This window comes from Peromyscus maniculatus, chromosome 3 (assembly GCF_049852395.1).
Source record: "Peromyscus maniculatus bairdii isolate BWxNUB_F1_BW_parent chromosome 3, HU_Pman_BW_mat_3.1, whole genome shotgun sequence".
Lineage (NCBI taxonomy): Eukaryota > Metazoa > Chordata > Mammalia > Rodentia > Cricetidae > Peromyscus > Peromyscus maniculatus.
Window position 1 is genome coordinate 151,845,255 of NC_134854.1, and position 18,364 is coordinate 151,863,618.

The 18,364-nt window shown below is 40.9% G+C and overlaps 1 protein-coding gene across 3 annotated transcripts; it reads right to left on the reverse strand.

Moving 5' to 3' along the window:
* Positions 1-3,025: 3,025 nt before the first annotated feature.
* On the reverse strand, positions 3,026-12,937 carry LOC102920298 (C-type lectin domain family 2 member F-like). Of its 3 annotated transcripts, none has more exons than XM_042274179.2 (5): positions 12,519-12,901; positions 11,922-12,008; positions 7,209-7,396; positions 6,476-6,572; positions 3,026-3,926 (listed from the first exon to the last, which is right to left on the reverse strand). In XM_042274179.2, the coding sequence occupies exons 1-5, from the start codon at positions 12,583-12,585 to the stop codon at positions 3,874-3,876; spliced, it is 492 nt and encodes a 163-aa protein (XP_042130113.1). In that variant the 5' UTR covers positions 12,586-12,901; the 3' UTR covers positions 3,026-3,873. The 3 variants fall into 3 exon arrangements, with proteins under 3 accessions (XP_042130113.1, XP_006996461.1, XP_042130114.1); XM_006996399.4 differs by having other exon boundaries at positions 6,460-6,572; positions 12,519-12,885; XM_042274180.2 differs by lacking the exon at positions 11,922-12,008 and having other exon boundaries at positions 6,460-6,572; positions 12,519-12,937.
* Positions 12,938-18,364: the final 5,427 nt, after the last annotated feature.

Below are 18,364 nucleotides of genomic sequence, written 5' to 3' on the forward strand. Positions count from 1 at the left end.
TTTTAGCCATATACCTCCAATATCTGAAAGATTCTACATATTTAGTTAATATTGATTAGATCAATGCATGCATGCATGCACGGCCGAGTGAGATGAATCGTCTCTATATACTTAACACTTATGACCATGAGAAAGGCTGTTACTCTTTTACGCAACGTAGTGGTGTTTAATCATGGGGTTTGTCAGACATGTCAGATATGCATATGCCTAGGGTCTCTACACTGGGGAAGCCAAAGCAAGAAGGTTTTCACGAGTATTATGGCAGCCTGGGCTACAGCAGGAGACCCCGTCTCAACAAAGCAAAGCAAGACATTTTTCACATATATATTCATATATTATTTTGATTTTGTTATATGAATTCTTTCACGAACTATTTTATCCATTGCATTTATATTATGTTATATGGGTTACTCACAGGCACATAAAACAGTGTCCTTTTGTTCCCAAGCCATGTTTGCATAGACAGCAAAAGAGCTTAGTTTAAAAAAAAATATTTTTTTCTTTTATTAATTTTTCAAGACAGGGTTTCTCCGAGTGGTCTCATCTGGAGGGAGATTGTAGTGACAGATGAGTTCAGACAACAGTCCAATTATGATTTGGCCATTCTAAGGTCTCTGGTTAGCACTCCAAGGAAACTGATAAAATGTAAAATAATTCTGAGTTGTGTAATCCAATATGCATGTGAGATCCACTCTGGGCACCATCATTGGTGTAAGTTGGGAGTGGATGAAAATCACCCACCTATTCTACATAAAGGCATGATCACCATCATGAAGTTCACCCCTGGCCCTTTGTTTGCTATCTTTTCCTTCATAGTCTGTCCTATTCACCATAGGGCAGCCTGGGGCTCTTTCTAATATACATATATATATATATACATATATACATATATATACATACACATACATATATATACATACACATACATATATATACATACACACACATATATATACATATACACACACACACACACACACACATATATATATAATGTCTCAGTACAGTTTGGTGGCAGGTTCATCATACACAGATATAGACATTGCTCTGCATTGATTTCTGGAGAGCTCCAGCATACAAGAAATTTGAGCATGTATGAGTCCCATTCAGAATCTGAAACCCGAGACTATGTATGGTTCTTCCACAGCATGTAAGTTCTATTTTAACAAAAACTCTATTTCCCCTGTTAACATTTTAAGCGTTATTGAAGTCCACTCTATAGAGTAAATGAAAATGTTGATAAACTCTTCTTCTATTTTTTTTCTGTTGATTGAGCATCTACATTGTGCATGAGAAGGAATGGGATTTAAAAATGTGGTTCTACCACCTAGTGTAATGTCAGGCAAAATAGTTTAAGTTTTAATTTGCTCAAAGAATTACCTAAAATACTAAAGGGTAGACGAATACCATAGTTTGTAGGAAATGTTAATATTCAAAACAAAATTCTTTATTATATTGGGGAGCACAAAAATGAAGCTAAGGTAAAATATTGAACAACAGAATTTCATTTGAGTTTGACCTATGTATGTAAATGAGTATGTAAATGTGTATGGAGGTACATCTGCAAGAAGTTGACACTGGTTGTCTTACTCTACTGCTTACCACTTTATTCGTTTTTAAACAATTTTTTTAAAAAGTGTGTATCTTTGTGCATGTGTGAAGAGGAACAGGTCAGTGCAGGGGTTCTTGGAGGCCAGGAGAGGGTGTGAGACAGAGCTGGAGGTACAGGGAGAGATGGGTTCCTGAGCATGGATTCTAGGAACAGCACGAGAGCAGCAAACACAATGAGCCGTCTCCCCAGCCCTATGCCTTAGTCCTTGAGGTCTCTCCCTGGAACCAACAGGAGTTTACTTGTTCAAGACTGGCTGGCCTGCAAGCCCCAGGAGTCCTCTCCGGGACACTCCAGTGCTGGGATTATGACCCAAGGCTTCTAGGCTGGGCTTTTGACCTGGTGATGGAGAATAAAACACATGTTTGCACAACAAACACTAAACTGACTGAGCTATCTCCCCAGCACCTTAGTTTGGTTTTTAAATGGGGTCTCACTACATAGCACAGGCTGACCTGGACCTCACCATTCTTCTGCTTCAGCCTCTGAAGTGCTGGGATTACAGGCCTGTGATACCCCCTCCTTGCCTAAAGGACACAAGACATTTTAGTTTTAAAATTAATTTGTAAATAAGCCTGCAAAGTAATGGGTTTCATCATAACATTTTCATACATGCTTTATCCTTTTACTTGGAGGAAATGATCAATTATGCTTTATGTATTTTAATTAATATCTACTGGGTAGTGAACAATTAATGTGGACTTATCTTTGTTGCTAAAATGACTTTAGAGATGAGAACAGCTGAAACAAAACACTGTAGTTGAAGCCCTGAGCTAAGGCTATTGTAAACACACCTCAGTTAATGTAGCCTGTAAACCAATGAGTGCCCCCCCATTATAATTATGTACAGATGATACCACACTGCGATTAAGGAAGTTGACAACTCTCACAGACCATAAAGATGGAGGAAAGAATTCCTAAGAATGGAAGGAAGAGGTGGGCGTCACCAGTGGAAACTGCTCTAGGAGCCCCCCACCCCACCTGAACCAGTGCCTGTCTTCCCCAAGCTTGTCTCTATTGCGACTTCCACAAGGCAAACCCATGCTCCTGACCACAGAAAACTAAATGACAAACCAGACTCTTTAAGTTACAAAGCTGCCTAAATGCTGCGTGATCCTTGCCTTCCCTTCCAAGATGAGGAGTAGCTGGCACTTATCTAGGCCAGCACAGGTTTCAGGTTCTAAGTCCTTCTACCCCACTCTCCTCTTCTGTCTCTCTGTCCTCATCCTGATGGTCCCAACCTTCCTCGCGGTGGTCCTCCTGGTTTCACGTCACATGTATCTATTACCCTCTCTCCTCCTTCAGAGCTTTTCACCCCACCCACAGTCCCTTTTCTAGTTTATGTTCCTTTACCTCTCCACACTTGCACATACATGTAAAACAAACCCTAGCATCAGAGATGAGAGAAGACCTGTGGTAGCTGAAGAGATTTTTAATGATGACCAGTGTTAACCTCTTCTCTCTCTTCCCTCCAAGACCATTTCAATATTAGCCAGAATCTGAAACAGCTTTGGGGACCCAGGCTCGTCTCCGTAGGTCCTTTGAGGTCACCAGGATCCTTCCTTTGTTTTCCTCTCTACGTCCGACTGCTTGTGTCCTTATCTCACGACAAAACTTGCCTCCTTTGCTCTTTTTGCAAGTATGGCAACAACAAACCCAGGTTTTCTTTAGTTCTTCAGTTTAGCAGTTTGACTGAGGGTCTAGAGACCTGTGGAGAGTTGCCTGGTCTCCAGTGATGACACAAGGCCCCGAATCAGAATAGTTCCCCATCATGCCTTCGTTAACCATTCCACATGAACCATGTGTTAAGGGCAAATGGAACACTTTTTAGTTCATGTCCTCCCACAGCCCTTGTTTCTCTTTTCTGAAGATTTTCACAGATTTCAGACAAGCAGAGGATCTTCCTTTCTCTTCTCTCTGCCCTCCGTTGTACTCCACTGAGATGAATCACTTCTGAGCAAGGACCTTCCTTCCCCAAGCCTCAAATGCACCAACTTTGGTGATTCAGCAGTACCATCTCAAATTTCGCTTAATCTATAGGCTTATTAATAACTATTTCGATGAAGATAAAATTCATGTAAATGTTCATCAGTCAAATTAGATTTAAAAACAATGTTGATGGAAATGAAAACACATTACCATGGGTTTAACATGCATAAAACAAGACATTGCTCTTCATTTTCTTTTGGATGGAAGAAATCTTCAAGGGCACTGGCCTATTTTGCTACAAATATAGTCCTTTAGGTCATCACAACTGGTACTGTCTATACCATTTTTATGCATGAAGGCACAGTCACCATGCTCTTGGATGGTCTTCCTGGAACAAAACAAAGAGTAGACTTCTTTATTTATCAGACCCAGCACAGCCTCATATAATGAATCTAAAGTTTGGTGATCCCACTTCAAAATGTGCTCTATGGAAAGAATGTTATGTGAGCTGTTGCTGCTGTCTTATCAACCATCACACTTAACCTTTGGAGTCGGCTGGGGAGGTACTCTGTGGGACTCCACTCCTCAGCACCACAGCCTGACACTTTATGCTGCCAACAAGAAAGAAAACATCATAATCCTTCATAGAGGGGTTATGTTGGTAATGAAAATGACAAAATCAACATATTTAGGCATTTAGAGGCAACTTAGGGGGAAAGTGTAACTCACATTTCAGGAAACATTTTTCATGCTTTTTTCAGCACAAGTCTTTTCACTTAGCTACTCTGTAACCATCTCAATTGTGAGATAGATATTGTTTACTTGGTAGAGTGGCATGGTGCATGCAAGGCACTATGCAGAGTTACTAGGAAAGATTTTCAAAGTTCTTACTTTAGGTCACATATATAAACATGTAACATTGAAAATTCAAAATTAGAAAATGCCCAACAGTGAGTCTTGGTGAAGTTCTGACTATAATGTAATTTTAAAAAATGCCTTCAGTTCCTTATTTAGAGAACATGTCAGCACTGGTATACACTTTGCTGATTTCCAGGAGACTCTCAAATTTTTATCTTATCCTTTTCTAAAACATATGCATATAGTCAGCTCTTCAGTATCCTTTAAGAAGTTGAAGGACCACCAGCCACAGATGCTCAGGTAAGGCCCCCTACATAAAATGATGCAGTGTTTGCACAGCTCCTACACACATCTTCTCACAGACTTCAGATTTTCCCTAAATAACTCATCTAGAACATGTCCATGTTAGGTAAGTGGTACTTATGTTGTATTGTCAAGCTATGATGACTAGAAAATAAGCCAGACATGTTCAGCAGAAGCATAATTAGTTTACTCTCTAAAGCTTTCCATCTGCAGCTGGTTGAGCCCACACATGGAACCTGTAGATGGCGAGGACCTACTGTACTTCCATGCCTACACATGCCCATATGCCAGTATTCCCATCAACTGTTATGGGAATTCCATATGTGGAAGCCCTACTCCTTAGGAGTGCAGAATGGAAATGTATTTACATATAAGGTTTTAAAAGGTCTGAATAAGTAAAATAAGCTCTTTAAAAAAAATGATGTTTTGAAATTGGATTCTAGGCACATCACCATACCTGGCTTAAAATAATGTCTTTTGGATAAACACTAATATCATATAATCTGACAATTTTTTCTTTTTCTTTTGCCATTTTGAGAGTGAACCCAGGGCCCTTTGCATCACTAGGTAAGTTCTCTACCACTGAGCAACACTCTCCTGCCCCATGCACCACTGATGATCTTTTAAGTAAAAAGAATCCAGGCACTTCCTTGAGCGTGTATCCAGGCTGAGCCATAGGAAGATGGAGTGAGATGGTAGGCACCTACACACCAAGGCAAGAGGGCAGAAGAAATAGGCCCCGACAACAACATGTCTGTGGACTTCTAGACTACAGATCAGTTGTTTAAGCTGCTCAGTCTATGTCACTTACTGTGGTGATCCCAGCAAATTAGTATACCAACTTCCACTAGCTCATTCCTTTCCCTTTCCATCTGTTTTTTTTTAAATGGTAACACACAACATCTTAAACTGTCAATATTGTTTTCTCAAGAAAACACCATAGAAATTATATTTTGTTCTCCAAGTTCACTTGCTTCATAGATTTCTTACATTGGTTTTCAAAGTGAAACCACAATTATTGGTTATATTGCTGCTTTCATGTCATTGTGTGTTTTCAACCTAAATTTTATATAAATATAATGATCATGGAAACTTCTCTTGGTTAAAGTAATTCTTTTGGTGAGGTACATACAATATATTAATACCACAGAGTAAGCTGTGAGGAAGCACCCAGTGCTTGGGAGCTCGGGGCTCCTCTGTGGTAAACACAACATTCTTCTAAGTCCTCCTTCACTCTGAAGTTGAAGGAAATTTTAAATGTTTCCAGAACAAAAATAGTGTTTAAGGATACAATTAATTCTTTAGGCTTGGGATAGCAGAGAAGTTCTGGAATTTTAAATAAAAGGAAATTAAACATCTATCTTTCCAATCTCTTCTTATCCATATTGTTAGGCCCCTAATGGGTAAAAACCATGTAGTCATCAGTGTATCTTCAGATACTCACTCTTCACCAAGAAATGAAACACACACACACACACACACACACAAACTCACATACACACACACACACAGCACACACGGGTGCACACTTGCATACACATACACGCAAGAGTAAACTGTACTCAGGGAAGAATTAAACTGCCTAGAATTCTGTCCAGTCTAGAAGAAAAGGAAGATAGGTACAACCCAATTAAACACAAAGAGACACACAGGGCCTCTTTAGGAAATGTCGTTAAGGAACAGTAGATGTAGCTGTTTAGAGAGTTAGAATTTTGACTATGGTTTACAATTAACACTAAATAAATCTTATGAAGGCTTACAAATTATTGTATTTACTTCCATCTGTCCAAACCCAGGATTTGCGTATATTTCGTTTGTTCAGCCCAATCCACGCTGAAGATCCGAGTGCCTGCACATGATGCATCAAAGTTTCCTGTGACAAAACAGAGCACTATCAGGGACATCTCCTAGCAGTCTCATTCTCAGGACATGAAAAGGCACTGCCCTTGTCTGAGTCCATCATGCTCTTACCAGGTCCTGCAGGGGGCCAAGGACCTACCACCCTATCTTTATATTTGTTACAGCAAAGAAAATGAGTCTGTTAAGACTGAGGTATAGCACTTTTGACCCTAATCCTGAAATATCTCCTTGCTTTTCCTGAAACAGAAAACTAGTCTCTGTAATGGCCTACAAAACTCTTGTGGTCATACCCATACTCACTCCTTAGCTGTAAACAAGGGGATTGCCTGTCTATCTTCAGTTCCTCAGCTATCCCAAGCATTTACCTGCCTCAACCCTGTGTTGCAGCTGATTTATTTCCCCCAGAGATTTCATCACCTCAATTTTATTCCTTTGCTCAAATGTCATTATTTCAAGGAAATGTGACCTTGTTGCCAATCTACCCCCTTGGAGAAGTGATAACATACTTTGATTGTATCTAATATATTGTGTAATTTATGTATTTTCTTTGATTATTTCTAGTTGCCTTTCTTTCCTTCTGAGCTCCAACTCCCCCAAAGGCAAAAGATCTGTGTCTTAACTACTCAGTATGCTAAGTGGGAAGTCTAACCAATTCAATCTTGTCGTTGAATTTAACCAGATCTCCTTCATAGTGCTGGCAGGTCTCCTGTGCAGTGAGCCATGAATTTTTATGTTGGAAAATAAAGAAGCAGTTCTGATTAAGTTTATTCCAGGAATTCATGCATATCTTCATTTCATCCTCACACGTCTTATTTCTGACTGTTCTTGTGGCTCCAACTAAAATGAACACATGACATGAAGAAACTGTAAGAGAAAAGAGTCTGACTTCCATTGTAAATAGTCTCCTATATTTCACACTGATAAAAAGGATTTCACTTTCACATCCCATTTCAGTCAAGAGACTGAAATGACTTTCAAGAGGCTTTAGCCATTAACTCAGGGATGACAGGTCAACCAAGAGCATAGCAAGAGAAAGAAGCCTTGGAGAATCAAGATCTACGTGTAACTTAAAATAGTAGTGACCAGCTTCGAGAAATGTAATGTCCTCTGACTCTTTCTCTGATATTTTTATACTACTGGATATTATTTACTTTTTCACTTCTTCTCTTAAAACTGGATATGCCATCTGAGATATTTTACCACAAATGGATTCCTCTATAGTCATAACATCAAAACATTGGCTCTCTCCCATTGACCTAACCAATACTCAATTGTTTCTCAGAAACAGCATTTCCTTAAAAGTTGATGCTATTACTTTATCCTTTGTTCTTGAGGAAATAAAACAGAAAAGGGGAAAACACTGAAAAAATTTTTACAACTTTTCCCATTTACTCCTTAACTCAAAGCACTAGATATATGAAGTTACTTGTTTGTGAATAACTCTGAGAGAAACAGTATTGAAGGTACTTTCCCCCAAAGCCTGGGGGAAAAAAAAAAAACAAAAACAAAAACCAATAGGTGACCGTCTCCTACTCAAGTCCATAAATAGGAGACTATTCAGTTGGAAGCATTAATTAACAGTAAGGTTCTATATACACAAAACCTGATATGACAGTACAGCAAAAACACATATTTCACTAAAATTGCTTGAAAAAAGAAAATCCCAAATTACTCTAAAACATTGGGTTCAAATAAACAACTACTGTCAATGTTGAATAGTTGGTTCAAACCTGACTATCAGAAATCCAGTCTTATCATTCATCTACTAGCTTATTTTTTCTTTCGTTTGCATATCCAACCACATCCAAAGTGAGCACTTACCTTGTGACAGACATTTATCTTTTTGTAGCTCTTGGAATACATGAAATATAACATGCTTTTATGAAAGTTGCATGCCTGGAACCACACAGTTTCTCATGAAGTACAACCAGGTCAAGGGATAAGGATGACAGCTGGATACTAGCACAACATTCAGGGTAGGGTTAGACAAAAGTGATGCCTAGTAAAGACCTGAAGAAAGGTGGATGGGGAGGTATTGGTTAAAATATTAAGGAAAGTCCACATAGTTAAATGGGAGGTTTATTTTGTGGGGTAACTTACAAGTGAAGGGATAGGTTACAGGGTCTTCTCCGGAGAATTCTGCTCGGTCTTCTTCCAGTGTTTAGGGTCCAGGAACCAAGAGAGCCAGCCCATCCAGATCTAGGGTCTTCAGGGGTCCTCTCTTGGCTCTGCCTTGTAGGCGGGACAATTACCAAAGCCTCAATGGGGGTGGTACTTTCAGATCAAAGCTGGAACAGCTACCCACTACAGGGAGGTATTTCTGCCTCCAGGGTAAGAACATTTTTTTCTAATCAATGGGAAGAGATGATGCAGAGGTTTGAGGTGAGTGTGCCTGGCTTGTTCACCAAATAATGAAGATGTCCACATTCCTACAGCCTAAGTGAAGGATTAAGTAATGCAGGACATCAGTAGTCTAGGGTGACTATGTGCATTAAGGGCAGTGTAGCCACCCATAAGACTTGGCTCTAAGTGAATGAAAAACTGTGTAAAATTTCCAACAGGTCGGATAATTTTTCTTAATTGTTGAAAATAAGCTCTGTCCATATGGATGCCATCAGTCATATGTGATTAGAAGAACCTTGAAATGTGGCCAGTTCAAATCTAATTCACTTTTAATTATAAAGTCATGGGAGGAAAGAAAGGATGTAAAAATCTCATTCCTAGAAAGTGTATTACTATGTGATATATCCACAGTTGCTTTAAGAGATCAGGGGTAGAAAAGAGACAAACATCAGAGTCAGAGAAGGGAATGAGGTGCTGGCTAGTTAACGGGAAGTGAATGGAGAGAGTTCACATTTGGCTCAGTGAAAGGAGAGTCACAGTTTACTGATTATATTTGGAAAGTGTGGGGGCGGGGTTAAAAATTACATAAGGTTTATTTACTTTGAAGTTAGAAGAATATATTTACTGTTCCCTGAGATGAGGAGGACCACAGATAAAGGACATGGGAGAAGAGAGAGCGATGAAGAGTTTGGGGGTTGAGGCACAGCTCAGCTAATACACTGTTTGCCACTGAATCATGACTACCTGAATTAAATCTCCAGAGCCCACAGGAAAAGCTGGGTGTGGTTACACTGTCTTGTAATCCCAGGAGGGGAGTGGCAGATTCCTGGGAGGTGTTGGCTAGCCAGCTAAACCTAGAGGGGCCTTTTTCTCCAAAACAAGCTGGATGAGTCTTGAAGACAGATATCCAAGGCTTACTTCTATGGGAACCCATACTCTTGCATATTCCCGGGGAGGGGGAGAGAGGGAGAGATATTTCAGCATGAACATTATTAAGTTTGAGCTATTTATTAGATAATCAAGTAGTTAGATTGGTTTTAAAAAAAAATGATTGATTTTGAGAAGTGTCCCAGATTGGAGATGCATTTATGTGATGAAGTTTTGAGACCAGTTCAGAAGGCCAACAGGCCAACAATGCTTCAAAGATTGGATGCATGACGAGACACGTTTGAACACGGCCCATAAGTGCAGAGGGAAAGGAAGGAACGAGGAAAGGAAATAAACTCAGCAGTGGCGTAGGCAGGACACAAACAGTGGGAGTGCACTGACCTGAAGGCTAAATGAAATTATCTTTAGGAAGGAGTTTTAAAACATGTGAAGATCCAGCAGAGTTGATCTGAGATGATGCCAGCAACACCTGATATAGAGAAGTCAACATTTCATAGCTCTTTTCCGTATCCATCAGGAGTTACATAGTTTCCACTCACTCTTCTGTGAAATTATATGAGCCTTGGATGGGGGAAGGTTAGTATAGATGATTTATCCACAGCGGACACTCACACACAGTAACTTATACTTGGTAGTTTGACCAGATATCTGTAGCCGCATCAACCACTTCTTGCTTCGAAAAGACTTTTCTCAATATCAAGCCTGTGAAAATTCCAACATTAATGAGGGAGCCTCTCTCTGAGACCCCACCCTTGTTGGGTTGACTGTGGACCCTTGCAGAGGGAGGGAGTGACTCACCCTTGGGGACATGGCTGCAAGTAGGTGGTCCATATCTAGATACAGGCAGTGCTAACTGGATCCAGAGGATTATCACAACAACAAAAATCACAACAACAAAAGGAAGAGCATGAAACTGGAAGGGAGCCACTGTGAACGGCCCGCGGGAGATGGATAGGATCAAAATATGTTGTAGAACAGTATGAAACTTCGGAAGATAGAATATTTTTTAAAATGAATGTGAATCGTCAAATAAGATTAAACAGATGACAGCTACCAGAATTAGTGGCACTAGCATTTTTGGTAAACTTGACCACCGGTTTCATGAGAAAAGCAGAAGCAGAAACCTGATCAAAGTGGGTTTAATAGAACTTTTGGACAGGAAGGGTGCTGGGGTCTAGCCCCATGGCAAGGGCCCCTGCTGAGCTTGAGCAAGGCCCAGGTTCACCAATTGTCTTCACAGAAAACTGAGCTAGACCAAGCAAAACTTAGCAGTTTGAGCTGGAGATGTAGTCTAATGGCAGACCCTGAAGAGAGAAAGGAAGGGTGGGTGAATGAATGGAAGAGAGGAAGGCAGGCAGGCAGGGAGCAGAGGAGCAGGAGAGGAGAACAACAGGAAAAAAAGATGTCAAGGAGGTTTCTGTCTCATGCAGCAAACATAAGCAGAACTTATATGAAGAGTAGGGGCTGATGAGATTTTTTGTTTTCATTTAATTTGGGGGTAAGCTATGATCTTATTATATTGCCGATAACGATGTGGCAGTGGACAATGAACAATGGTGTATGAGAGAGAAAAGGGCAGTGCTATCAACGGAAGAAGATGATACAGCATCTAGTGTAAAATCCGAACACCCCATGCCAGGAGAATCTGTTTGGTGGTGGCGGTGGTGGTAGGAGATGTCTCTCACCACTGCTTCTGTTAGAATAAGGCGCCACACGCTCACCTGTGGCAGTGACGGTTAACCCACTCTGGAAATGCAGCACAGTATAACCTCCCTTTGCTCTTTGCCTCCACCACCGTTATAGCTGGCTTGATTTTCTGACATGAATATCACACACACACACACACACACACACACACACACACACACAGCTCTTGATAAAGCTTTACCTGACCACCGTGACTCATACATAACCCCCTCTCCTCCTGCTTCAAACTGAACCAACTTCTGCACTTGCTCTACTCTTCCACAGCTGTTTACTTGCGATTGTCATATCCAGTGAGAGGGAAAAAAAAAAGAAAAAGAAATCGCATTTCTGAATGAATCAGCAGCTGCTGGCACTGAGTACAGCCTATGTATCAAAAGACTGATCTTCTAGGAGGTAAAGTGGCCAGAGGAAAATGATCACTTACATTTTTTAGGAAAACTGAAAAACCCCCAAAGAAGAATAATAACACCACCACAAAGCACGGTCCAGAGGGTCAGCAATTTCTTCCCATCTGCACATAAGGCAAACAGACAGGTCACTATTTACCAAAGAAAAGCAACAAGCAAACAAAACCCCCATTAAAAAAAAAATCCATATTCTCTGTGTCCTATTCACAACTCAGTCATTGATATTTGGAAAAGGGCAAAAGGTACTCAGGTGTGGCTTTGCATCTATGTGTCATTTCCAAGAACTGTTTTACCCTATGTTCTCCAGCAAGGCTTGCAGAACAACCGCCCCCCCCACCTCCCACCCCCCACCCCCCAGGGTTTGGTTTCGGTTTGTGGTTGTATTTGTTTGTTTTGCTTTGTTTTAATGAAATGTCTCCTTTTGCAGGGAGGGAGGGGCAGATCTGGTGGAGAAGTAGAGTATCCGGCTTCATTTTTCCTTTTGATTTTGAGCCTTGGTTTTGTTGATGACGACCGACCGCTTTCATTGAAAGTGCATGTGCATACCCTTTGCCTTACAGGCTAAGCAAAGGCTACCAGCCTTAGCCTACGAAGAAACCCTGTCATCTCCTTACCAAAAGTTGTCCTGTGACGCCCAGATAAATGGCTTGTCTGGGATCCTCTGTATAAAATTTCCATCATGGGAACAATGACCCAGTAACTACAGAAGCTGAGAAAATTCTTAGGACGAAAGGAGAATTGATAACCCTATCCGTTGTCTTCAAACCTTTGGACTCTGAGGGCTGTTTCTCTGGGGTCAGGGATGGAGCAAGACTGATAAATGGATGATACAGCACCCAGCACCACTCCAGCTTGATGGTTCAGCACTGAAGCCAGGCTTGGATCCGGAGGGGCCACAAGATCTCTCACTGGCCCTGTCCTCGCTCCTGTTTGGGAGTAACGGCAGCGGGACACGCCCCAACGGTGTCCGCTAGCAGCCCCGGATTGGCTGACGATCACCGCGGGAAAGCTTGATTGGCATCAGCTCTGCCATGGCTTGCACTTTCCTAGAATCTGTGTAGTCTTCCCCCAAAACTCAAATCTGATAAAGCTCTGTAACTTCGGGGTTGTTTCAACTAACTGTAAATTGTGCTTATTCTTTCTTGGTCTTTGAGCTCCGCCTCCATTTTTTTTTTTAATATCTCTGTTTGATCTTTATCTGTCCTGCAGATTGTATAGTGAAATTTGGCAAAGTAAACTCATTGGTTTTACACGTTTACATGGTAAATTAAGGCTTGCTCCCTACATAGGCACTATCCTCTGCACAGCAGCTTAGCATGATAGATTCTGGCATAAGCTGGAATCATTCCTACAGATTTCAGTAATTGAAAGGGGAATTACAATTTTTGTTGACTTTTAACTCCCCCCCCAAAAAAAACAATAAAACTATTCTTCATATGTGTATTGGGGGATCTGAAAACCAGTGCAAGGAATAGTTTCGGTCCATTGTAATTAAAACATTAGAAACATGGAGAATTCCCCTGTTTTGTATGTGGTGGCACGCACCTGTAATCCTATGTAAGAAGACTTAACTGTGTAAGTTTGCTTTTCTGTTGCTGTGATAAAACTCTGACCAAAAGCTACTCAGGGGAGGAAAAGGTTTATTCTGCTCACACTTTCAGGCCACAGCCCATTAATGAGGGGCAAGAACTCAGGCAGGATCATGGAGGAGAAACCTGGAGGCAGGAACCATGGAAGAAAGCTGCTTACTGGCTATCTCTTTGCTGGTTCACAGGCTGCTGTTCAGCTAGATTTCTCATACAGCCCTGATTCACCTACCTAGGGATGATGTGACTCACAGTGAGCTGTGCCCCTCCACCTCAGTCATCAAGATAATCTCTCATAGACATGGCATAGACTTCTGTTCTGGCCAGTCTCTCAATTGAGACCCCAACAGATATAGGGTGTGTGAAGCTTGACAGCTGAAGCTAATTAGGATACTTGGTGATGGACTTCTAACCATGAAGATTTACAGGACTCCGGAAGCTGAGTGACACCTTGTGAGAAGGACCTTCCTCAGATGAGATGATGGCTAGAAAACCCTCAAAAGCATAGGGGTGAGAGGGGGCCCTACATAGCACAGGTACATGCTCTTATCACTCTCTCCCAAGGGGAAACAGGAAGACAAGGCAGTAAATAGAACATTTGATGAAACCAGGGGAAAGGAAGCCAACAGTCCACCTCCTCCTCTGTAGCTTTTCTGGTAGAGGAAGGTAGAGTTTTTACATGGAAATTGAAGTTTATAATGATAGTTTTGAGTTATGATGTGCTGGACTGAAGGTAATAATTTCTCACTACAGACTTCTTATTACTGAAAAGGAACATAGCAATCTTGCAATTGTGCTCAGGGGTGGGTGGGGTAGGATGGGTTGGGATGAGTTGAGATGGGATGGGATGGGATGGGATGGGATGGGATGGGATGGGATGAGGTGGGACAGGGTGGGATGGGGTGGAGGGATGCCTCAGTTGGTGAAGTGCTTGCCTTATAAACATGAGGACCAAAGTTTGATCCTCAGAACCCACGTAAATAAAGCCAGGTATGGTGGCATGATGCTTTTGTAATCCCAGCACTAGGGAGGTGGAGATGGGCAGGTCCTTGGGGCTTGCTGGCCAGCCAGCCAAGCTTAGCTGGTGAGTTTCAAGCCAACGAGAGGCCCTGTCTCAAAAGGTGGGCAATTCCTGAGGAATGTTACTCATGGCTGTCTTCTACCTTCCTTACCCACATACATACATATACATATAAACATGCACACATATGTACTCACGAAGAAAAAAAATCCTTGAGAGTGATTTCAAATGATTCATGGGTGAAGGAATCTGACTCTCTTTGTTGGTGATGGTCTGTTTCTGGAGACAGAGTCTCCTCCATCTAGACCAGGCCGGCTGTTTTAGTTAGGGTTTCCATTGCTATGAAGAGACAACCATGACCACAGCAACTCTTATAAAGAAAATATGTAATTGGGCTAGTTTGCTTACAGTTCAGAGGTTCAGTCCATTATCATCATCGTGGGACATGACATCATGCCGGCAGATTGCTGCTGGAGAAGCAGCTGAGAGTCTTACATATTGCAGGCAACAAGAAGTCAACTGAGACACTGGGCAATGTCTTGAACATATATGAGGCCTCAAAGCCTGCCTCCACAGTGACACACTTCCTCTAATAATACCTCACCTACTCCAACATGGTCACAACTCCTAACAGTGCCACTCCCTTTAGGGGCCATTTTCTTTCACACCACCACACCAACTTTGAACTTTCCAGTGTTTTGCCCCATTTCTCTGAGTGCTAGAGTTGCAACTATGAGCCATGATGCCTGGCCATGAACCACCATTCTTTCTTTACTTATTTGTCTCCCAACCTGCAGGTTCCTTTGTGCTGTGGCTGATCTATCCAGAGGCTTACAAGGCCAAGCCCTTTGTGAGCATGGCTGAGAGTTACTGCTTAGTGGCTCTTCTTTCACCATAACTTTACTCCTGTCATTTGGAAAAGAGAAAAAGAAGCAGAAAATTAAAGATATTTCAATCTTACAAATAACTTTTAAAAAATGTCTTCTAGAGCTTTTTCCTCATTTATCCCAGGAGGAAATATTTTGTGATTACACTAAACGTATCATATTATTTTAAGCCTTTATGTCAGTCATCTCCTATGCCATAATCCTTTCATTTTTCTGAAGCTTTTCTACCATCTGATTTTGGAATGAATTACTTGAGAAAGGAAGATTTTAGACACAAAGTAAAGACAGCTTGTTGTCCATAGCTACATTGTTTGAGATTTAGAATCCCCTGGCAATGCAGTAAGTAAAAGTACATGATATAATGTTCTGACAGAGTCTGCAGTAGTTGTGACAATGATTAGAACTTGGTCTGGAATAAAGTTGGTTGCCTGGCAACATCCCTTTTGTTTTCACATCCAAAAGGCAGTTGTACAGAGTTGGTGGTGCATTTGTTCCCATCACATCTCTAGTTCTTTTTGGAAAAAGCAGAAATGATTACAGCTATACCAAGTGTTCTGTTGTATAATGCACACACGTGTGTTGGCTTTTTTGTTGCTTCGGCAACCTGGATTTAGAAGCTGGTGCTACTAAGTTTCTTTAAATAGCAAGCTTACTTTGCAGAAACCTGGCTAGTGATGTTCTTACTTCATTCAGCACTATGGCTTGGGTCTTGAATGCCAGTGAAAGGCCTGGTTGTTGAAACCTTAAATCCTTAGGATGGCATTAGTGGGAGGCAGAGAATGTGTGAAAGCAAAATATGGAGCTGGTGGGGTCATGAAAAACCTCAGGTTATTAAACATCTTAAATGCCATAATCTGTAGGTATTTGAGGTGTTTGAAGACCATCTATTTATCTAAATATATGTTTGACCTTGAAAACATACTTAATATGACTACAAGTTTGCCCCCCCCCCCCCGCCCCCGAGACAGGATTTCTCTGTGTAGTTTTGGTGCCTGTCCTGGAACTCACTTTGGAGACCAGGCTGGCATCAAACTCACAGAGATCCGCCTGCCTCTGCCTCCCAAGTGCTGGGATTAAAGTATGTGCTACCACCACCTGGCCCAAGTTTGATTTTATAGATGAGTAACTACTAACCTATATTTTTAATTTAAATGAGCTGTATAAACACAATTTATCCCCCAAAAAAGTAGAAACATACATATAGTATAACAAAAATAACTTCAATTTTGTATCAATAAACCAAAATCCATACCAATGTAAAATATTGTGAGATTGATAGTAACTTTTTGGATTAAAGTAGATTCAATAATCTACCGTTTCATCTCATCATATCTATACTATATACCCTTTTTTTTCTTCAGAAAGAGATCCTTGAGTCTAACTCCCTTTTAAAACTTTTTTTCCAGACCATGACTAGTAGCAACTTGTCACCAACCTCCTCAGATGGTGACAAACATCCATAACCCATGTCTTGGGAATGTTGGTGTTGTTTTCTCTAGACTGCTCCTTGTTGACTGGGGACACTGGGTTCTTTAGGAGGCCGTGGGCAAATCAGGATAATGGTCAGATCCCAAGAGAGTTAATTGTGCTATTTGTTGTCCAGTCTCTGTGCAAATGGGAAAGTGCAAAGCTTATCTGAAATACTGGTTAGAGTATTCTGTGAGGCTGGACCATCTCAGCCAGCAGACTTGAAGATGTTCTAAATGCAGAACTCTGAGGAAACTACAGCAGAGGCACTCCAAGAGGCTGGATCACTTAGGCCATGTGATTTTATTGGTGTTTAGTCCCCTTGCTCTTAAAACACATAAACTGTCAAGGGTAACATACATATCTATATCAACAGAAGTATGGAATGTGCAGTATGCACAAGTCAATTAAAGATGATCTTTTGTTTTATGTTTGAGCAGATAAAATGCATCTGTCAATTTTATAAGTCCATTTGGACTGTATAATCAAACTGTAATATAAATCTCTATCCATGCCATATGAAAGTATGACATACAATAATAAGTCATGAGGACTTTGTAGCCAACAAGATTTATCATGTCTCATCTCATCTTTGAGCTGTTCCAGTGTCAAGGGATCAGCATACACAACACCTGTCCTGTAGTCTTTTTTGGCTTTCTTCCCTATGTCTGTGGATGTAGGTGCCCCACATTGGGTGCTATGTATAGGCGCAATATTCTGTCCCACCAACTAGCTCCCAAATAACCATACAGAGACTTATTACTAATTATAAATGCCTGGCCAATAGTTTAGGCTTGTTACTAACTAGCTCTTACAACCTAAATTAACCCACTTCTATCAATTTACATGTTGCCACATAGTTAATATTTTTTGGTTAAATGAGTAATTAAGGTGTCTCATGGCACAGTTGGCTGGGATTAAGTTAATTAAACAATAGCTATATTTTTCTAATGGAATAGAAAATCATAATATTACAATGGCTTTTGTTTGAGTCTCATTTCTTTTCTGACTGTAAATGCTAATTTAAAAATTAACTTGGTTATGGTCTTCTTGGTTCCCTTTCATCCTGTCCACTTTTTATCCATTTCCCACAATTTGATTTTCTCCAGCCTCCCTCTTTCAAATGTTCCCATTTATGGACCCGGACAGAGGCCTTTCTGTTTGTGTGGTTGCTTGCTGTGGTCTCTTAGCTCTTAAACTGTGTGACTTGGAACTTTTGGTACTTTATTTACCCTTTGGTTTACCCTTGTGTTTCTTCCCCTTGTCTCCTCTGTGACAATCCACAAAGCATATATTGGCATTACTTGTGTTTAACACTGAGAGAGATTTGTAGCTGTGTTTAAGAGGGTCTCTGCGTATTTGACTGGAATCAAGTTAGATAAAGGCTATGAAATATAAAGCATAGACTCACTCCAGATCTCAGGTAATTCATATAAAAATAAACATTTCAGCTAGCTTTTTAACAGAGACTTTGTATGGAACTTGTATCATGAAAATCT